Source organism: Pantherophis guttatus, chromosome 6 (assembly GCF_059756535.1).
Source record: "Pantherophis guttatus breed Tessera chromosome 6, ASM5975653v1, whole genome shotgun sequence".
Taxonomy (NCBI): Eukaryota; Metazoa; Chordata; class Lepidosauria; order Squamata; family Colubridae; genus Pantherophis; species Pantherophis guttatus.
Window position 1 is genome coordinate 31645799 of NC_142068.1, and position 17653 is coordinate 31663451.

General features: G+C 35.0%; 2 protein-coding genes across 7 annotated transcripts in view; one reads left to right on the forward strand and one right to left on the reverse strand.

Annotated features, from left to right (window-relative positions):
- Positions 1-1424: 1424 nt before the first annotated feature.
- Positions 1425-16333, reverse strand: FBXO36 (F-box protein 36). Its single transcript, XM_034439338.3, has 4 exons — positions 16115-16333; positions 10424-10532; positions 5791-5963; positions 1425-3189 (listed from the first exon to the last, which is right to left on the reverse strand). Exons 1-4 carry the CDS (start codon positions 16208-16210, stop codon positions 2998-3000), a joined length of 570 nt encoding a protein of 189 aa, XP_034295229.1. The 5' UTR covers positions 16211-16333; the 3' UTR covers positions 1425-2997.
- Positions 16266-17653, forward strand: part of TRIP12 (thyroid hormone receptor interactor 12) — a 90946-nt gene continuing 89558 nt past the window's right edge. For 2 of the 6 annotated variants that reach the window (XM_034439334.3, XM_034439337.3), the window contains exon 1: positions 16266-16861. The gene's annotated coding sequence lies outside the window, so the exon portion shown is untranslated. The other 4 variants (XM_087872652.1, XM_087872654.1, XM_087872653.1 and 1 more) reach the window with 3 other exon arrangements.

Sequence of the window (17653 nt, forward strand, 5' to 3'; positions counted from 1 at the left end):
GAGATTTCACTTGGAATAAAAATGCCTAAATTGTTGATACATTCAGAATGTGTGTGTGTGTGTGCATATGTAAAAGAGATAACAATAATTATGTAAGATATTAATAAATAAATCTTTGCCTATTAGTATCAATTCTAACTTAGACTAATTTACAGGGTATTCTGCATTTCACCCAAAAGGTGTCTTGCAATTTGGAATTTGGATGGATATTGGATTTTTACTTTAGATATGACCTTTTATACAGATTATCACTAATCTGTTCCCAGCCACTAACCCTATTTAGTGTTTACAAATACAATATCTGCTGACATCTCAATTCAGACCAGCAGCATTGTGATCTATGTGATTTATAAACTAAGTCTATGAGGCACTTTGAATTTGAAGGCAAATATGTGCTTTTGTGCACCTTGAGGACTCAAGTGTAACATTTGCCAGCGATGGCTTAAAGGAGTTGCATCTTTTCTTGGGCTTACATAGCTGGCCTATGCAGCTGCCAGCCATCCTGGGAAGGGGGAGAGTTGGAACTACAGTATCTGGGACCTTCACATTCCTGGTGCTTCAAATCCAAAGTGCTGCCCAAGCCAATTATAATCTAATGTTTCTGCATTAGAATGATAGTAAACATGTATTAATTCATTCAAGAATCCATGGTTTAACACAATGCAAACCCAATAAAGAATTGAACCCAACTTCTCTGTTAGTTCCAATAGGCATTTTACAATGAGACTGTCTTGTCCTTTCTTCCGCCATGACAAAGAAATATCACTAGATCGCTTTATAAAGCCTTAGTAAGATCACACTTAGATCTTACAGAGACTTAGATCTGGCCACCATTTTGAGTGCAGAAAAGAGCAACAAAGATTATTAGGGGGCTGGAGGCTAAAACATATGAAGAACAGTTACAGAAATTGGATTTGTCTAGTCTAGTGAAAAGAAGAACTAGTGGTGACATGATAGCAGTGTTCCAATATTTGAGGGGCTGCCACAAAGAAAAGGGGGGGGGGTTGTGTCAATCTATTTTTCAAAGCACCTGAAGGCAAAACAAGACACAATGGATGGAAATTAATTATGGAGAAAAGTAATCTATAACTAAAGAGAAATTTCCTAACAGTGAGAACAATTAACCAGTGGAACAGCTTGTCTTCAGAAGTAATAGGTGCTTCTTCACTGGAGGCTTTTAAGAAGAGACTGGACAGCCACTTGTCTGGAATGTTATAGAGTCTCCTATTTGAGCAGGAGGTTGGACTAGAAGACCAAGGTCCCTTCCAACTCTGTTATTCTGCACATTTTTATATAATTAAACTGAACATTAAACTGAACATTAAAATATTGCACAGTATTATTTAATTTTGCATATAAGGATTTTATCTAGATATTTATAATAAAAAGGTGAATTATTTTTCTTCCATACATAAAGTCAAGTACTTAGAAACTTCCAAATGGGATATTTTATTAAGGACAGGCATATCAGTAGCAAACGTGCTATCTAGAATATTGGCACATATAATTAATGGAATGGAAAACAAAAAGATACTGAAGGAAACCCACACACATTTGTTTCTGTATAAATAATTCAAGTCTTGAAACTATAATTATTTTAAAAATACAACAACAAGCACCTACATCAATAGGAAAAATTAAGTATAATTTTTTTTGAAGTTATTAAGGTAGAAAATAGTCATGTTTGCATTGTTTCAAATCATTTAGCTGTATTTTTATTTCTTCAAAGTAGAAAAACTATTTTCCTATTATAAGATTAATGGCCCCATCTTTATAAATATTTTCTAGAAAATTATGTTAGGTAACAAAAAGACCCTTTATAGTGCAAATAATCAGGGTCCCTATGAACAACATTGCTTTATCATTCAGTCTGTGGTAAATAACATAGCAGCATTCTAAAGAAGAAAATGTTATTTTGTTGTGGATCTGGTCCTCTTATCCATTTTAAATTAATATATCAAACAAAACTATTATAGAATATTCTTATTTTTGAGCCACTCAGGATGAACCAGCATTTTAACACTATAGAAAAAAACATTACACATTTTAATACATTTATGAAAGAACAAGAGATTCAGTATGCTGGAAATTTGTAATTCACAGTGTGACTGTCACATGTCAGGAAATTAACAACCTTGCCTGGAAAATACATTTCTTGGTAAATTTAATGCTACTAAGATTTTGTAGAAGTACTCATCAGGAAAAATTATTTTGTAAGCAAAGGTTATAAAACTCCTCCCCCTAATTTTTTTTAGGGATAGATCTTTCTGAGGACTTCAGAACTAAACCCTGACAAAGAAATGTTTGCTCTGTCAATGAAATTGTGGGAGAGAAATATTAGTAATTTGATTACAATTGATTATGTTAATTACATAACAGCTTTATAGCAAATGAAACCAAGAATTACTGAGTTTTCATTATCCCAGTTTTACTATTTGATATTAATTTGGACAGTGGGGGATTCTTAACTTTCTTTGATAATAGCAGCTGATTTCATTTGCCATTTCCTGGCAATTCTCATTTTATTTTCTTAGAATGCTATACCCATTGTGTCATTTCAGATATTGTATGAAAAGAAAAAACAGCTTTCTCTATGTATCCATACAGTACATACATATTAGTAATCATTGCTGGTAACAGCGATATAAAATAAAAGGTGGCTGCCACCTGCTGGACATCAAAGTCCGAATAAAGCAAAAGAACAAACAAACATCAAAAGGCATAAAATGTGAACAATTTAAATAAATTTACTGAAAACAAATGGAGAACAAAATGCAATTTAAATGAAATATTAAATGAAAATGAATGGAATAATATAACGAAGATTTTCTCAGGCATCTCTAATAGCCTATTTTAAGGGAGCCTCTATCTTTATTCAAATCTTGTGATCAGATTTTTTTTCTAAAAAGCTAAACAAGATGTTCAGCTTACAATATATATATATATATATATATAAATCCACACTTTTCAAAATGTTTAATTAGGAAAAATACTCATCTAATCAGACTGACTTCCAGAAGAACCAGCTGACTTATTTCTCCTTCTTCGGAGCTGTAATTGCAGCTGAAGCTTGTTAGTGAAGAAGAACTGCTTCCACCCAATTTCTTGTGCCAGGGACTTCATTTCTGGAGTGATGGTGCCCAATAAATCTTGCACAATCATTTCCCATAGTTTGTCAGAGTTGCATATCTATTTGTAAAACAAATAAAAAGTACGAGCAGATAAAAATAAATTTATTTTATTAAAAGCAAATAAATATTAGGATCTGATTCCACTGGGCTATTTGAGTTCCAGTATTTGCAAGTTTTTCTACAAATGAAAGAGACAACTACATAATAATGTTTAAATCCATAATTTATAGTATCACCTTGAGTATCGACTCTACATTTTAAAAATAATTCAAATACTACTTAGGAACCATCCTTTATTTCAGTTACTTATTACAACCATCCATTTTGAATCTGGTGATATTGCTCCAGCTGGCTTGTGCTTCAGGACTGTCAGCCTCAGGACCCAATAAGTCAGGATTCATTTGAGGCTGATCAACCACAGGAATCTCCTCTTCCGGTGTAACAGTCTGATGTCAAGGCACAACCTCCAAGCTCCAGGTTTAGACATCCACAGAGACAAACAGAGCAATTCTCCTCAATGAGACTCCTTACTAAACAAAGGGTGGGACATGAGTTTGTTGCAGCCAACTATTAGCAGACAGATGTAGGTAGCTTCTTTCGTTGCAGATTTTTGCTGGAGATAACCATTTGGCTTTCTAACTCTCTTGCTTTTGACCCTTTGGCTGACTACCTCATTTGGCTTTCTGTGACTCTTGAAACATATTTGGATGATGGTCTTGCTTTTTGGACTGTACCACTATTTTTCAGGCAAATGCATTTTACTAGACATTTGAGTTACATTCCTATTTCCTGTTATCTGCTTTAACTGTAGTAAATATTTCAGCTTTGCAAGTGTGTGCCAGCAACCTTAAAACAAAAAAAAATTCCAAATTCTTCTTGATTTCAAGATTTTATGGTTATAAAAATAATAAAAGCACTAGCAACTGGTTGACCCAGGCTGCTCTTATAGAGAAAAAAACAGGAATTAGACAAGAACAGAAATCTGTGGCATTTAATATATTATTAGATTCCTATTCCATGTAGTATGGGCAATGGCCATGAATAATGGAGGTTCAATAACATTCACAAAATCCTTACAGTTGTATTTGGAGTTTGGCCAACTGTGATTGAGAAACTATATATGCTACCATAAATTACAATATAAAATATTCAACAATTTACTTGAATGTAAATTGTTCTACTTTAATTGGATTATCAAGCAGAAGCATATATTTTATGCAGAAAATAAAAGCAGACTGGCAAGTTTAACTATGGTTGTTTGTATCATAGATTAGCTTTGATTTGCCTTTTTATTTGAACCTTACATAACATGTTTTTAAAAAGAAAATTCTTTATCAAATTCCTCTTTATGTCACATAAAGGAGCTGCAATACTCTGATAGTACATATCTGATCTCTAATCACTTATGTGTATCAAATAATGATAAAAAATAAGATCTGAAAACTTATATAAATCCTATATTTGTTTATCTAGGGATAAACCTTATTAAGACTCAATGGTATTTAATAGATAAATGTAAGATTACTTTGTAAAACCTTTTTTCTTGAACCTTATCAATATTCTATTTTTTTAGAATGTTTTTTAAAAAAGTAATAAACCATACAATCAAAATTAAACTCTGTTAAAAATGCAACTCCATTACTTTCCATTTTATATTTGGTTTAAGCTCCCTCTACTGGTATTTTAATGATTTTAAAATTTGGAGACTATAGAAATTTCAATGCACTTTATTATAATAACAAGGGATGCAAATCATCCCTGGTTAACTTGCCAGATATATCAGAATATCAGCACTAGGGTTGGTCTACCCCACTGATGAATACTGCATCCGTTTGGCTTAATAGCTGCCACACTAGCAAGATCGATGCTAGACTAAATGATACAATGAGGATCATAGGCTGTTGCATAAAATCTACTCCTACTTGCTGGCTCTCCATCTTGAGCCACATTGCACCACCAGCTCTACGAAGGCAGGAAGCCTTAGTGAAGGAGTACACAAAATTATGAGAAACCGACTTCTTCCTAGGAATCCAGGAAGCCCTCTCCGGCACTCGCCCTGCAGATGTCTAACAACTTTGACATCAACACACAGTGGAAAGCCAAATGGGCTGCTAAATGGCCAGATACAGGCAGTTACATAGATGACCCTACAGAAAAGATGCTAGGTTTTGACCTTCCTCACCAGCATTGGTCAATTTGAACAGGATCCGTACCCAACATGATGTCTGCCAGGACTCATTGTTTAAATGGGGTCTTGTCTCTACCCCTCAATGTGCTCTTTGACAAAATATCCATCACATTGTGTTTGAATGTCCATCAAGAGCTTACACCAGCCCAATGTCTGATTTTTTCAACATAGGCCACCCTGTCCTTGAATGGCTGGGTGGACTGGACATTAACATTTGAACCACTATAAATCCATGTATTTGCCATACGCTAAATAAAATAAAATAAAATAAAATAATAAAATAAAATAAAATAAAATAAAATAAAATAAAATAAAATAAAATAACCAAACCAAACCAAACCAAACCAAACCAAACCAAACCAAACCAAACCAAACCAAACCAAACCAAACCAAACCAAACCAAACCTGAAGTCGGTTTATTGGATGGATTTTGAATAGTATAGCTACTCACATTAAGTCCCTTAAGCTTACCATTTCAAATCTGCGTGATACTTGGGAAAGCCTTGCAATGTCTTCAAGATCCAAATAAGACATGATGTACAGAAGCAATGTATCTGGCAGTCGCACCAGGTAATCAAAATTACCTCTGCACAGATTGAAGATATGCTCCAGAGTGCTTGCTCCAAACACAATGGCTATTTGAACTGCAATTTTAGAAAATATAAGTAAGTCAGAGAAACTTAAATAGAACTAAGATATTAAACAGGTTTTTTGTTTACAATTTAGACAGTACTTATGGAACCATTGTTGAAAGCGCACCGGTCCTTGAGTTGTTGAACTCGTTTGAGATATTCAGTGTTATAACAGACTTCCTCAACTTCATAATGAAATGAGCTGCAATGATTAATTTCATAATTCTCAGCAAGATGGAGAAAGCCACCATACAACAATAGTTGTTTGGTGATTCTTCTTTACTTTATTCTACTAGGGCTGTATAAAGCATTTGAAAAGGACATATTGTAATATGCATTGCACAAGTGAAGCATCTGTCCTTAAAGTGTTATATCAGCCTTTTCTCTTGAAAGATTTGACCCAAAGTCCATCCTTGGTTGCTTTTTATGTGTCTGCATACAGAGATAATGCTTCCATTGGGTTGCCAGAAAAAGCAAACGCAAATCCTGAAATTGCAGGATGGTGAGAATAATGAAAATGAATGTGACAGGACGAAAGATAATGAATGATAACTGGCTGTAAAAGAAGGCTTAACATGGCACCTCCTGGAGGCCGATCTTAGCATCATGGAGTAAAAGGAATTTTTTCTATTATTTTGAGTGGAACAGAAAGTTTTGAAATGATTTTTTAAAACTATGTTAAAATTACAGTAGATCTTATTTTTTGTTTTTATTCTTTTTTTTGCTTGAGTAAGAAATAATTATGCTAATAATTTTAGCAATTGTGGTCATATGGGGCTCTATTACTAAAACTGTTCAGCACTGATTTGATAAATCTGAGTAATTTGCCTACAGATTACTCAAAATAACACACATGTATATTGCAAATGTTTTAGTAGTACTGATTACAATATGCACAATAAAATAATATTTATGACACTTGGAATTTTAAAAGACTTTATATTTTTCAAGTGCTTTACGCTTTAAGCATTTTCCTACCACTTTTATTTCAAAATTCAATTTTATTCCTATTCATGCAGGTAATAAGGATGTGCAAGTAGCAGAGCTCATCCTGTAGGGGACCCTGTCCATTTTCTTGGAGATTACATGCTCACAAAATCTAGATGACTTTGCAAGACATGACCCAGGTCATCTTATCCAATTCTGGCCACAGGATATCTGAACAATGCTCAGCACACTATTTAGCCAAAATCCTAGTGGCTCATAGTGATGTCTTGATGCTTGCCCATTCTCAACAGGGTGCATATCACATTAAACACAGCTGCTAGATGCTATTTCACAAGGTAATAAATACAGAAAAGTTTTATTTCTTCACTATAGTCACATTGGGGATTCAAACCTGACTTTGTACTTATGTTCAGTCTTAGTTACTACTTGTTTTATACCACTGATCCTCCAGGTTTCTCTTCAGTTGTTTTACTGTCTATTACAGAACTCCTTGGTGAATGAAGGAATTTCCTGGGGTTGATGGACAGGCAGAAGTTGTTTTATAGGAATGACATTTAATGTACTTATCTGAGTTTCAGAGACTGATCAAGTATATTACTAAACTATTTGCCAGATCAATGGCAAAATCTACAAGGAATCTGAATGATTTCCTGTAGGAATCTATTCAGATCCATAAGGTATGTTGGGTAGCATCCAAATGTGTCTTCCATCTATAGACAGTATAGACATACTTTTAGATAGTATAGAGTATAGATAGTAGTGCCAACAAGCCCCCCCTCCTACTGATTTAAGATTGCTTTGTCCAATAGTAATAGACTGGAATTATTGATGAACCCAATCCTAAAGAACTATTTAAGAGGTTTTAGATCCGTGAGAGATTTTCAGAATGTACTGGCAATAGGAATGCTGCTATTTATAAATCTTGGCCAGCACAGCTTGGTGGGAGCCTATGGTACCAACAGATTTGCCCCTCCTGCGGAATTTCTTACTATCAGTAAAGGGATATTTTTGCCTCATTCTAATTCCCTCATAAAGTTGCCCAAAAGGATTAGGATTACAATTTCATTAAAAAAAATTTTTTTACATTTTTTGATCTGTCTTATTTTTATAAACAACTCAAGGCAGCAAACCCAGCTAATACTCCTCCTTACTGCTATTTTCTCCACAACAACAATCCTGTGAGGTAGGTTGGTCTGAGAGAGAATGACTGGCCCAAAGTCACTTACCTGGCTTTCAGGGCAGGGATTAGAATTTATAGTCTTCTGGTTTCTAGTCTGTTGCTTTAACCACTACACCAAACCGGCTCTCTTATGATGTATGACCCTCCATTTGTTTATATTATTACATTTTTCAAGATGATGATGATTATGCAAAAATAACTGATATTGTATTTACACATTTTGTAGAAAACTAAGAGATGAATTCCATTTCATAAGCTATAATAAGATACAATATAGAGATGGATTCAGAGATTGTCCTTCTACTAATGTAATCTTCCCACCAAAGCACTTCTATCAAAATAGCTTCATTTAGGTAAAGCATTCCTGTGTGGATGGAACCATTATTTAAACATTTCTTATTGCCAATACAGAATGAACTCAAGTTTGAAATATGTGTTTGCACACATGCACGCACAGAGATATTATAGAAGTTCTAATGTGTATACAATGATGCATTTCCACAAAATCATATCTAGTACAAAATTATTTTAAATAGCATGGCAATACTCTGCATAAATTGGAAAACTGCATTATTAGTATTACATGATTATTTTTCTTGGTTGATATTCACTTATCATTACAAACATTTAAAAACTATTATCAGTTCTCCACTATTTAAAATGTTTATTCCACTATATAAAATATTTATTCCATAAGCATTTTGCTATAAGCAATACCTCACACAATGTTTTTCAGAGAAAACTAATGACTGACATACAATGGTTTGACAAATTTAATTTTACTTTATCTTTTCTTGAGATTAAAACAATTTTTTTTAATGACAGCATGTCTGTGAATGCCTCCCAACATTACAATGGAACTGAGCAAGATTGTTTAAAAATGACTAATGTATTTGCCTACTAGCATCTTTTTGGAATTAGCCCTTCAGAATATCTCTCCATCTTCTTTTACTTTAATCCAATTGTAGTTATGTAATGTCTGCCTTCTTGGAAAAAAAATAATAAAGACCTTGAGGCTGTTCACTGAATTCTGTCACTACATTTTTGTTTACATATAAGGTCTGCAGAATTACCAATATTGTTGCCTAAGCTTAAAAAGCTGATTTTTGTCTATTATAATCAAAACATTTCTTTTCCAGCAGGCCGGCCTGGCCTAACCTCTCTTTTAAACTTTTTAAAATTTTAAAATTCTTCAATTTTAAATTTGTCTTAAGAATTTGGGGTGTTTTAAATTTCATTTTCTGGGCCAATTATTTAATTGTATTTTAATGCTTTTTTAACATTTGTATTATATGTATTTTATCTGGCTGTTCACCGCCCTGAGTCCTTCGGGAGTAGGGCGGTATACAAATTCAATAAATAATAATAACAATAAATAATAATAATAAATAATCAACTTTTCACTATATACAGTAATTCATTGGGTGAAATCACAAATCCCTTTTTATTATGAAATCCCCATTGATATTATGAAAATTGGAATGTAACTGAGGTATGACCAAAAGAGACTTAACTTTGTCCAAAATCAAGAAAAGAACTAATATTGTTTATATATTTCTCATATGTTGTTTAAAACAGAATACTGAAGTCTTAAGTTGCTGCATATAATGTGATTTGAAATGTATGCTTTATTTCTCTTCTTTATGTATGTTACGTTTTAAGAGCATAGAGATGAAGTATACACTGTTATAATATTACATGAATTCATATTATTATATTGTAATTATTTATGCATTTGTTTATTTTGTTGCTTGCTTACAGTATACAGTAATGTCCAGGGTTGTAGTTAGAGTTTAAGCCAATTCACTTGATGAAACGGACTGCTACAGTAATAATAAACAAACTAACAATATTTTTCTCCTATTATTTAGTTTATGATTGGGGAAAATTCACCTAGCTTCCTGAATAATAGATCTAATTTTCCAAAACAACTCTGATTCATCTAAATAATTTTAAGTAAATAAGAATTTTAAAGAACACCGAGACTCTTCAAAAGTAGATTTGGTCCTCCACATGTTGGTGAATATTATTGCATTTTCATATAGAGTTTATCTGTTGTAAATGGCTGTATAGGAATCTATAGATTATTTTCTATGCCACAAATAATGGATATTTAATCCCAAATTTTAACACTTTTAAAAAATGTTCTTTTTAAAAAGATGTCAAATTATTAGCACTATATTATGCATTCATATTTGTCATAAAAATAAAATAGTGTTCTATTACTATTATACAATTATTATATATAATTGTTAAAGATAAGACTTATCACATTTTCTTCAAATATGCATTTTCTTCAGACTAGTACACTCATTGAGCTATGACTAAATTCATAGTATTCTACTTTGGAGGGAGGGATCATCCAAGAAATCTTCATGAGATTCTTTGAGTTCTCCAGGCCTTGCTTCACGGAATTCACTCCGAAGAGAAATTTTCCACCACCTGAAAATCACCTATGAATGGAGAATAGTGACAAGTATTTAGAGAAATTATTTAGATAGCTGGTATAGTGATTAAGGAGATGGACTGGGAATGGGGGGGGGTGTCAGATTAGGCAAAAATGACTTGGGGCTAGCCTTTTCTCTCAGTCCTAATTAGCATCAGGCTGTATGGCAAGCTTACTGAACATTTCTTGCTCCATTGTATTATGTATTCATAAACTTCACTGCAAAAACAAGGCCAATCCATGCAAAAAGCAGATCCAGCACATTAAGTGGAACCCGCAAAACATTAATATTTATATAAAATAATTCAGGATGGACATTAATAAATATATTGGAATGTAAAGTCTCTAACTGGCTTCCTTCTGGGAAAGCACATAACTTCTTTTTTTAGTAATCATAGATACTATTGCAGAAATAACTATGTTTGCAAATGACACCAATGATTCGTTTATTAATGATTTACTCAATCCAATTTGGCAGATTTTCATAATACAGTAAACCACAAAATAACCATGGATGGATTTCCATTGAGCCAAAATATGGTTGCATTATTTGTAACCCGGTCACACAAATATAGGATTAATTTAGCCATGGAGGTGCTTGCACCAAAAAAGAGAACTCTTTGTATAATGTCAGGATGAATACCTCAGAGGCCCACATTCCACAGCTATTGGATACATGTTGTGGACCTGGGATTGTCCAATTTTAATTTGACCAACAGATTTCAAATGCTGATAAAATATTTGGGGGGAGTTCAATATTAAAAGTAGCTTTTCATATGCTGTTTAGGAAATTTGAGCTTAAAAACACCCTACAAAGAATCAATTGCATAGAAGCTACTTGTATTTTGAAAAGCACCATATAAGAAATAATGTGAAAGACTACTAATAATACTTCCTTGCTAAAGATTTTCTCTTTCTTTGCTACTGGATGGATAGAGAAGGTATATCAAGCACTTTATTATAGAATACAAGATAAAATAATTATATTGATATACTTCAGAAATAAGGGTATTTCTTAAAGATGGACAGAAAAGAAGTGCCATAGAAATAGGTTCAAAATAATGTGTGGATCATGTGCTATCATACATAGTTCTGCTAATCTCATTTGTTTATGGAATGCTGCACTGATGTAATATGCATATGCATTTTCTGCTGTTATGGAGTTTTACCCTCTTCATTCAGTAGTGTTTATTGTCAAATCAGGATTTCTGTTTAATATATGTGTGTGTGTGTGTGTGTGTGTGTGTGTGTGTGTTTCACAATGTTATTTGACTACATCAATATTTTAATCAATATTACCCAAACATTATATAAAGAACCAATCAAGATTGCCTAGTAAATAAGTCCTTAAGAAGCAGAAGGAAGAAAAATAACCCAGATGTGATTCTGCCTTTATATTCAGTTTATTGACACGATGCATTCAAATAAAAAAGCCCTTATTGATGTGTAGTATTACAACCATATATTTAGTAATGATTAAATGTATCAGAAATACATTAGGCTTTCGAAAAATATTTTGATATTTCTTTGTCATCCATTTATCAACCTTTAAAAATATATTACTTTTAAGTCACAAATAATTGAAATACTAACACTTAGTATATAGTATTACCAAAAATGTAAACACTTACAATTTTGTGGATTGAGAATCAGATTATATGCACATATACAACTGCTGTAATGTAGAATATTGTACAAACTTTTGATTGTAACTATAATTGTACATTATACTGTCAAATAACAAGCCATCTAATCTTAACCAAACTCAGATACAGATACAAATGTCAGATACAAGAAACTTGTACTATCTATGTCTATTGGCATTGTAATGTATTACAATGTATTGTATTCATTGTAATGAATCTGTTTAAGTTTGAATTGAACTTACTTGTTATTGGTTAATACACACATATATACAGCATATAAGAAAATATATACTTTCTTAATAAATATATTCCCAAGGTAAAAAAAAATGGGGCAGCTTTGTTACAACACAGCAACCTCCAATTCCCACAAATTATTTTTGTTTTCTCCTTTGCTGTTCTTTCCCCAGGAAATGAAGTAAGAATCTAATTGCATCTCTCATTACTTATATCAGGAAAGGTTTTTTTAAAAAACAAAAAATCTGTGAATAGTTTGCCTGGCACAACAGGAACTAAAGAGACCTAAATCTTAGCATGTTATGAAATACAGGCTACATACACATTGCCTCTGATTATTAGAGAGGAAATAAGCATTTTTCCATGAAACTGTAAATAATGACTGCAAGGTGAATTGCAATTTCACTCTTTACTTCCTCTTCTATGCTTTCAAAACAGAGCAGTTTTGAGGAACTGTAAGAGGAGTTACTTGGCTTGTTATCGAATAGAATTTTTCACATCTATAATTGTAACTAATAAAAAAAAAGTGGCAGAAAAACTGTTTTTGACAAAAGTAAAAAGTAAATCTTAATTTATTATACAATTATCCACTGCAAAAACAAACAACAAAATATAGGCAGACCTTTCTGGATATAAAGTTTGAGAAACTATCCAATTATCCAGATAATTCATGAAATTAAATATATTAATACAACATTAATCAATTTGCCATATTTAAGACTAGTAAGATTGTTTTTAAAATCTTGAGAGAATAGCTGTATCACATACACAGATATGAAATGATTTTTTAATCATTATTCTTTATATAAGGAATGTTCCCGTACTATACTTATTAAAGTAATTGCTGAAAATCCAGAGATTAAATGCTGTGATTTTCCCCACAATATTTCTTGGAAAAGACATAGAAATGTTAAAAAAGTTAGCTAAAGTAAACATTTAGAATAGCAGCTTTGCCTCTTTCAAAAGATGACCTTTCTTAGAAAAAAGTTTTTAAATATTTTTTAAATGATATGTACTATACTGGATTTACTTGGGAATCTTAAATCACCATAAGATTCAGCATTTAATGAGAACCCAACAGTGATTAAACGAACCATTGACTGGTGTCATTTGTGAACCTAGCCAGAGAGCAAAATTGTGGAGTGAGAGCAGATTGGTTCAATAAAATTTACCCAATCTCTTATGATATTCTTCTGAAAAATGATGGGTCATATCAAGGAAACTGGTTGGCTTTCTTCTTCCATTTTAGCTTGACTTTGAATTTGCACATGAGTTGTTTATGATATGTTCCAGAGTCAGCCGTGGCCTTTGCTGTTATAATTAAGCTCTTCCACTTCCTTGAGCTAATAATATAGTCAATTTTATTTCTGTGTACACCATCTGGTGATATTCATGTATATAGGTATTGATATGGTTGCTGAAATATAGTGTAAGCAATGAAGAAGTGACTGGATTGGGAGAAATTGGTAAATTGATCTGCTTCATTTCACTTTCTTAAGCCATACAGTTGAATTACATTTTTCTTTGTAATATTTCCAAGTCGCCAAATACAAGCAGCACATCTTGCTTACATATTTTGTAACTTCAGATTAACCCCCTCGTCTTCTGCATCAGTAGTTGGAGCATAAACTTGGATAAGCATCATAATAAATGGTTGCCTGTGGAGTATAATTGATACTATTCAATCACTGATTGCATTATTCCCAAGTACAGTCTTTGTTTTAGCTTTCCTGGTTATGAAAGAAACCCTGCTTCTTCTTGGCTTTTCATATTTTTAGTAATAAACAGTATGATCTTTTGATTGAAAATTTCCAATTCCAGTCAATTTTAGTGCAATGATGCCAGAAAGTTTAATGCATAGTCAATTTATTTTGTCTTTCACTATATGAACTCTCCCATGTAGATGCATCTCATATTTTTTCCCATTGTAATGTCTTTGCAGCTTCAAATTTTCCTTTTTTGTATAGCAACCTCAGCAACTAGATATCTCAAAGGCTTTAATCTAGACGTTTTGTAAACTTCATTAATATTCCAAAAGTTACTCAGCTCTTCCTCAATAACACATTGAGTGCCATCAGACCTAAGAGGCCAATCAACCATTACTATATTATCAATACTTTTATATTGTCTATTCACTGTTAAATTAAGGGGTGGTTTGCCAGTGCCATCTCTTCCATGGTATGAAATGGTGTCACTAATCATCTGCCTCCGATATCTTGCTATGTTGCGGATGCCGGATAAACATACCTATTTGATTTAGCGAAACAGCTTTGCTGGGATTATATAATCATGATGTACATACTGGCATTCTTTGCTCACCTCTCCTAGAAACACTCTGTCACCTCATTGAGGTAGGAGAGAAGGATTTGAGGGAGCAGGTGTTCTATTAGGAAATTATTAAGATAAGTTCTAGTGTTGAATGAATTACTTTTTAAGCAATCTATGTTATTCTGTTTTTTTAAAGTGACAATTCAGTTACCAGAAAAACACATTTTTATATTTACTTAAAAGCAACTGTAAGGAACTACAATTGTGCCAGGTGGAGTAGCTTAATTGAAATCTGGAAATTTTACCTTAATCACCTGGTTTCGAATCCTTGCCCTAATTTATCTGTTTAAACATTCAGCTCAGGTTCTTGTATTTAGTAAATACTGATTTTTTTCTATGCATTTCAGATATTTTAGATTGTAACAGATATAGTCCCTTGCTACTAATTGGGCTGTTTGAGTATGGGAATAAAATCCAAAGCAGATGGAGGACATAACATTGACTTGTTTAGCACATGGTTTATAAAACACTAGTACTGAAAAATATTTACTTAGGAATAAAAAATATAAAACACTCTGCTCTTTCAAAGAATCTTGCTTTCATATAATTCTGTAGAAGTGTAAAAGCTAAAGCATTTATAATATTGTTAAAAATTGTATACCTATTACCTCCTATCTTTCTCTAGCTAGCTGTTCTTGAAGAAGCATATTCAAAACTTCAAACTATTTTCCTTGCTCACGTATAATAGGGGATGAATGTAACAAAACAGGAATTTTATCAATAAAATGAGAAAGTAAGATATACATGTCAGCTTCTGCCTCTCTTCTATTTATAAATCCAATTACAAAGGGCTTAATTAGAAGAAAGGTTTATTATAGCTTTAACCATTGAACATCTGTATATGTTATTTGAGGCAAATTAGGGCAAATTTAAGGAAATTGTTGCTTTCCAGCTATAACTTACTATCACTTTCAGAATTTCAGACAATGGCCGACATACTGACTGGCGTTTAGAAGTGTAGCCTATTCCTAATTCCGCATTAGAGGTTGAGGGCCCCATCCGGGAAAATCATCTTATAGTTGCACATGGCCATTTTTTGTTTTGTTTTGTTTTTCGTTAGCCGGAGCTAGCATTAGCATTGCAGTCCATCCTTATTAATCGACTTACATCCCAGCCCTGAATCAGGAACTGTCGGGAAAAAGATGAGCACTCGGCGAATCTCTCTCCTCCCCCGCTTTCCTTCTTTTATTTTGCCCGCAAGGAACGTATTCTCGTACATCCAGGGTCATCGGCACTCCTTCTTTCCCTTCGTCGAAGCACCGTCCTCTGTTCTTTCTTCCTCGATACTTAGTCACCACCCTCCAAGAGAAATTCCAAACAAATCTCTAGAAGGAGGGGGGAGGGGAGAGAGAGAAATATATATATATATATATATACTCACATCCTTCCTAGTAACGATGATTTGGTAGAAGTCTTTGCTGGGCGCCGGGGCTTGTCCGCGCGTCTCGAACAAAGTATCGTCCAGGAGGGACGCCATTTTAGGACGCCAACTCCCAGTCGCTCTGGCAACCAGGAAGGGGCGGGCGAATGGAAGGTCACTGGAAGCCCAGCCCCCTCTCTTAAAGGAGACGACCAGTTCTTAGGGATAGAAGTCGCGGAGGTTTTTTTATCACCCCCAGGAAGGAAAGAGGGGCCTCGGTATCGCCACCGTTGAGGAGGGGAAAGAGCGGAGAGGAGCGACGGGAGCGATCTCGCCGACCCTGAGGGGATAACGCTTGCACGTACCCCGGGGGTGACGACCCCAGCGGAGGGATACCTCTTTTCCAGCCAAGGAACGTCTGAGACGAGCGGAGGGGGACAGGAAGGATAGAACTGCTGCCGATCTTTAAGAGAAGGAGGGGGGCTGCCGGCTCCGCGGCAGGGAGCGCTGAGGCAGGGAGGAGGAGAACACCCGCTGCTGGCGAGGGGGGGAGAGGGGGGCCCCCGGCCCCCTTTGGGGGTGAAGTAGTCCCCGGCCTCCCCCTACGCCGCTGGAGGGGTACGGTAGCGGAGGCAGACGGCGCACTGATCGGTGCTGCGGCTTCAGCTGATAATTGAAGGGAAGAGGCGCCGGGCAGGACAGAAAAGGAGCCAGGGCTACCGGGGAGGCACGGAGCGCTTTTGCGGAGGCCGCGTCGGGACAAACTAGGTACTGTGCGAAGGAGGGAGGAGTGGGGAGAAGACAAGACGGGCGGCGACGGCGGCGACTTATTTTTCTCGGCGACGCTTTTTTGTATGTGTGTGTGTGTGGGAATGGAAGGTCCCTTCTTTTCCTTGCCTGCTTTTTTCCTGAGGGCCGAAGTGGGGGATGGGTGGGAGGAAGGGACTGTTTTGCGGAGCCTGACAGAGGAGGCTTGTGGCGAGGGATATCCTGGGCCAGGAAAGGAAAGAAGGGCAGAGGACTAGTTGGCTGTCTCATGGGTCGAGGCCTTACGCAGGTATGAGGAAGTAATCGGCCAGAAAGAAGGTGCTTTTTATACCGAGGTGGGGAAAACTCCCAGGGTCAAGGTGTCCCCCCCCTTCCTCCCCAAAGCAAAGAAGTGACGAAAGGGAAGCCAGGGTGGCAGAAATGGAGCTGCTAAAATGGCCAAGCGGTAGGGTGAAGCTTATCGTGATTCAGCCCTTCCCTTCCTTTCTTTTCCTGTCTTTCTTCTGCTAACTCTGATGTATTAAAAGGGTGAATTTGAAGACCCAATTTATAGGCCCCTTTTCCAACAGTACCGAAAACTGACTCGGGCTCCTTTCTGCCGTTTGGGCCTATCCTAACCCCTTTTCCTACTTTGCTTTCTCTCCCCCCCCCTTCCGCCCAAGTAAAGATTGTCTTTATGGTTTTGTGTGGCTGTTGGATACAAAAGGACAGCTTTAATGTTTATCCTGAATCCGATTTGCATTTCGCTGTGCCTCGTTTCTCCTCAGTCCTTCAGCTAATCACTATCTCCCC

What these genes read in the sequence shown, in the direction of transcription:
- FBXO36 (XM_034439338.3), bottom strand. Translation starts at nt 16,210, where the DNA reads ATGGCGTCCCTCCTGGACGATACTTTGTTCGAGACGCGCGGACAAGCC. An exon ending in TCATCGTTACTAGGAAGGAT is followed by an intron (nt 10,533 to 16,114) that starts GTGAGTATATAT and finishes CTCCATTCATAG; the next exon opens with GTGATTTTCAGGTGGTGGAA. An exon ending in GGATGATCCCTCCCTCCAAA is followed by an intron (nt 5,964 to 10,423) that starts GTAGAATACTAT and finishes CTAAAATTGCAG; the next exon opens with TTCAAATAGCCATTGTGTTT.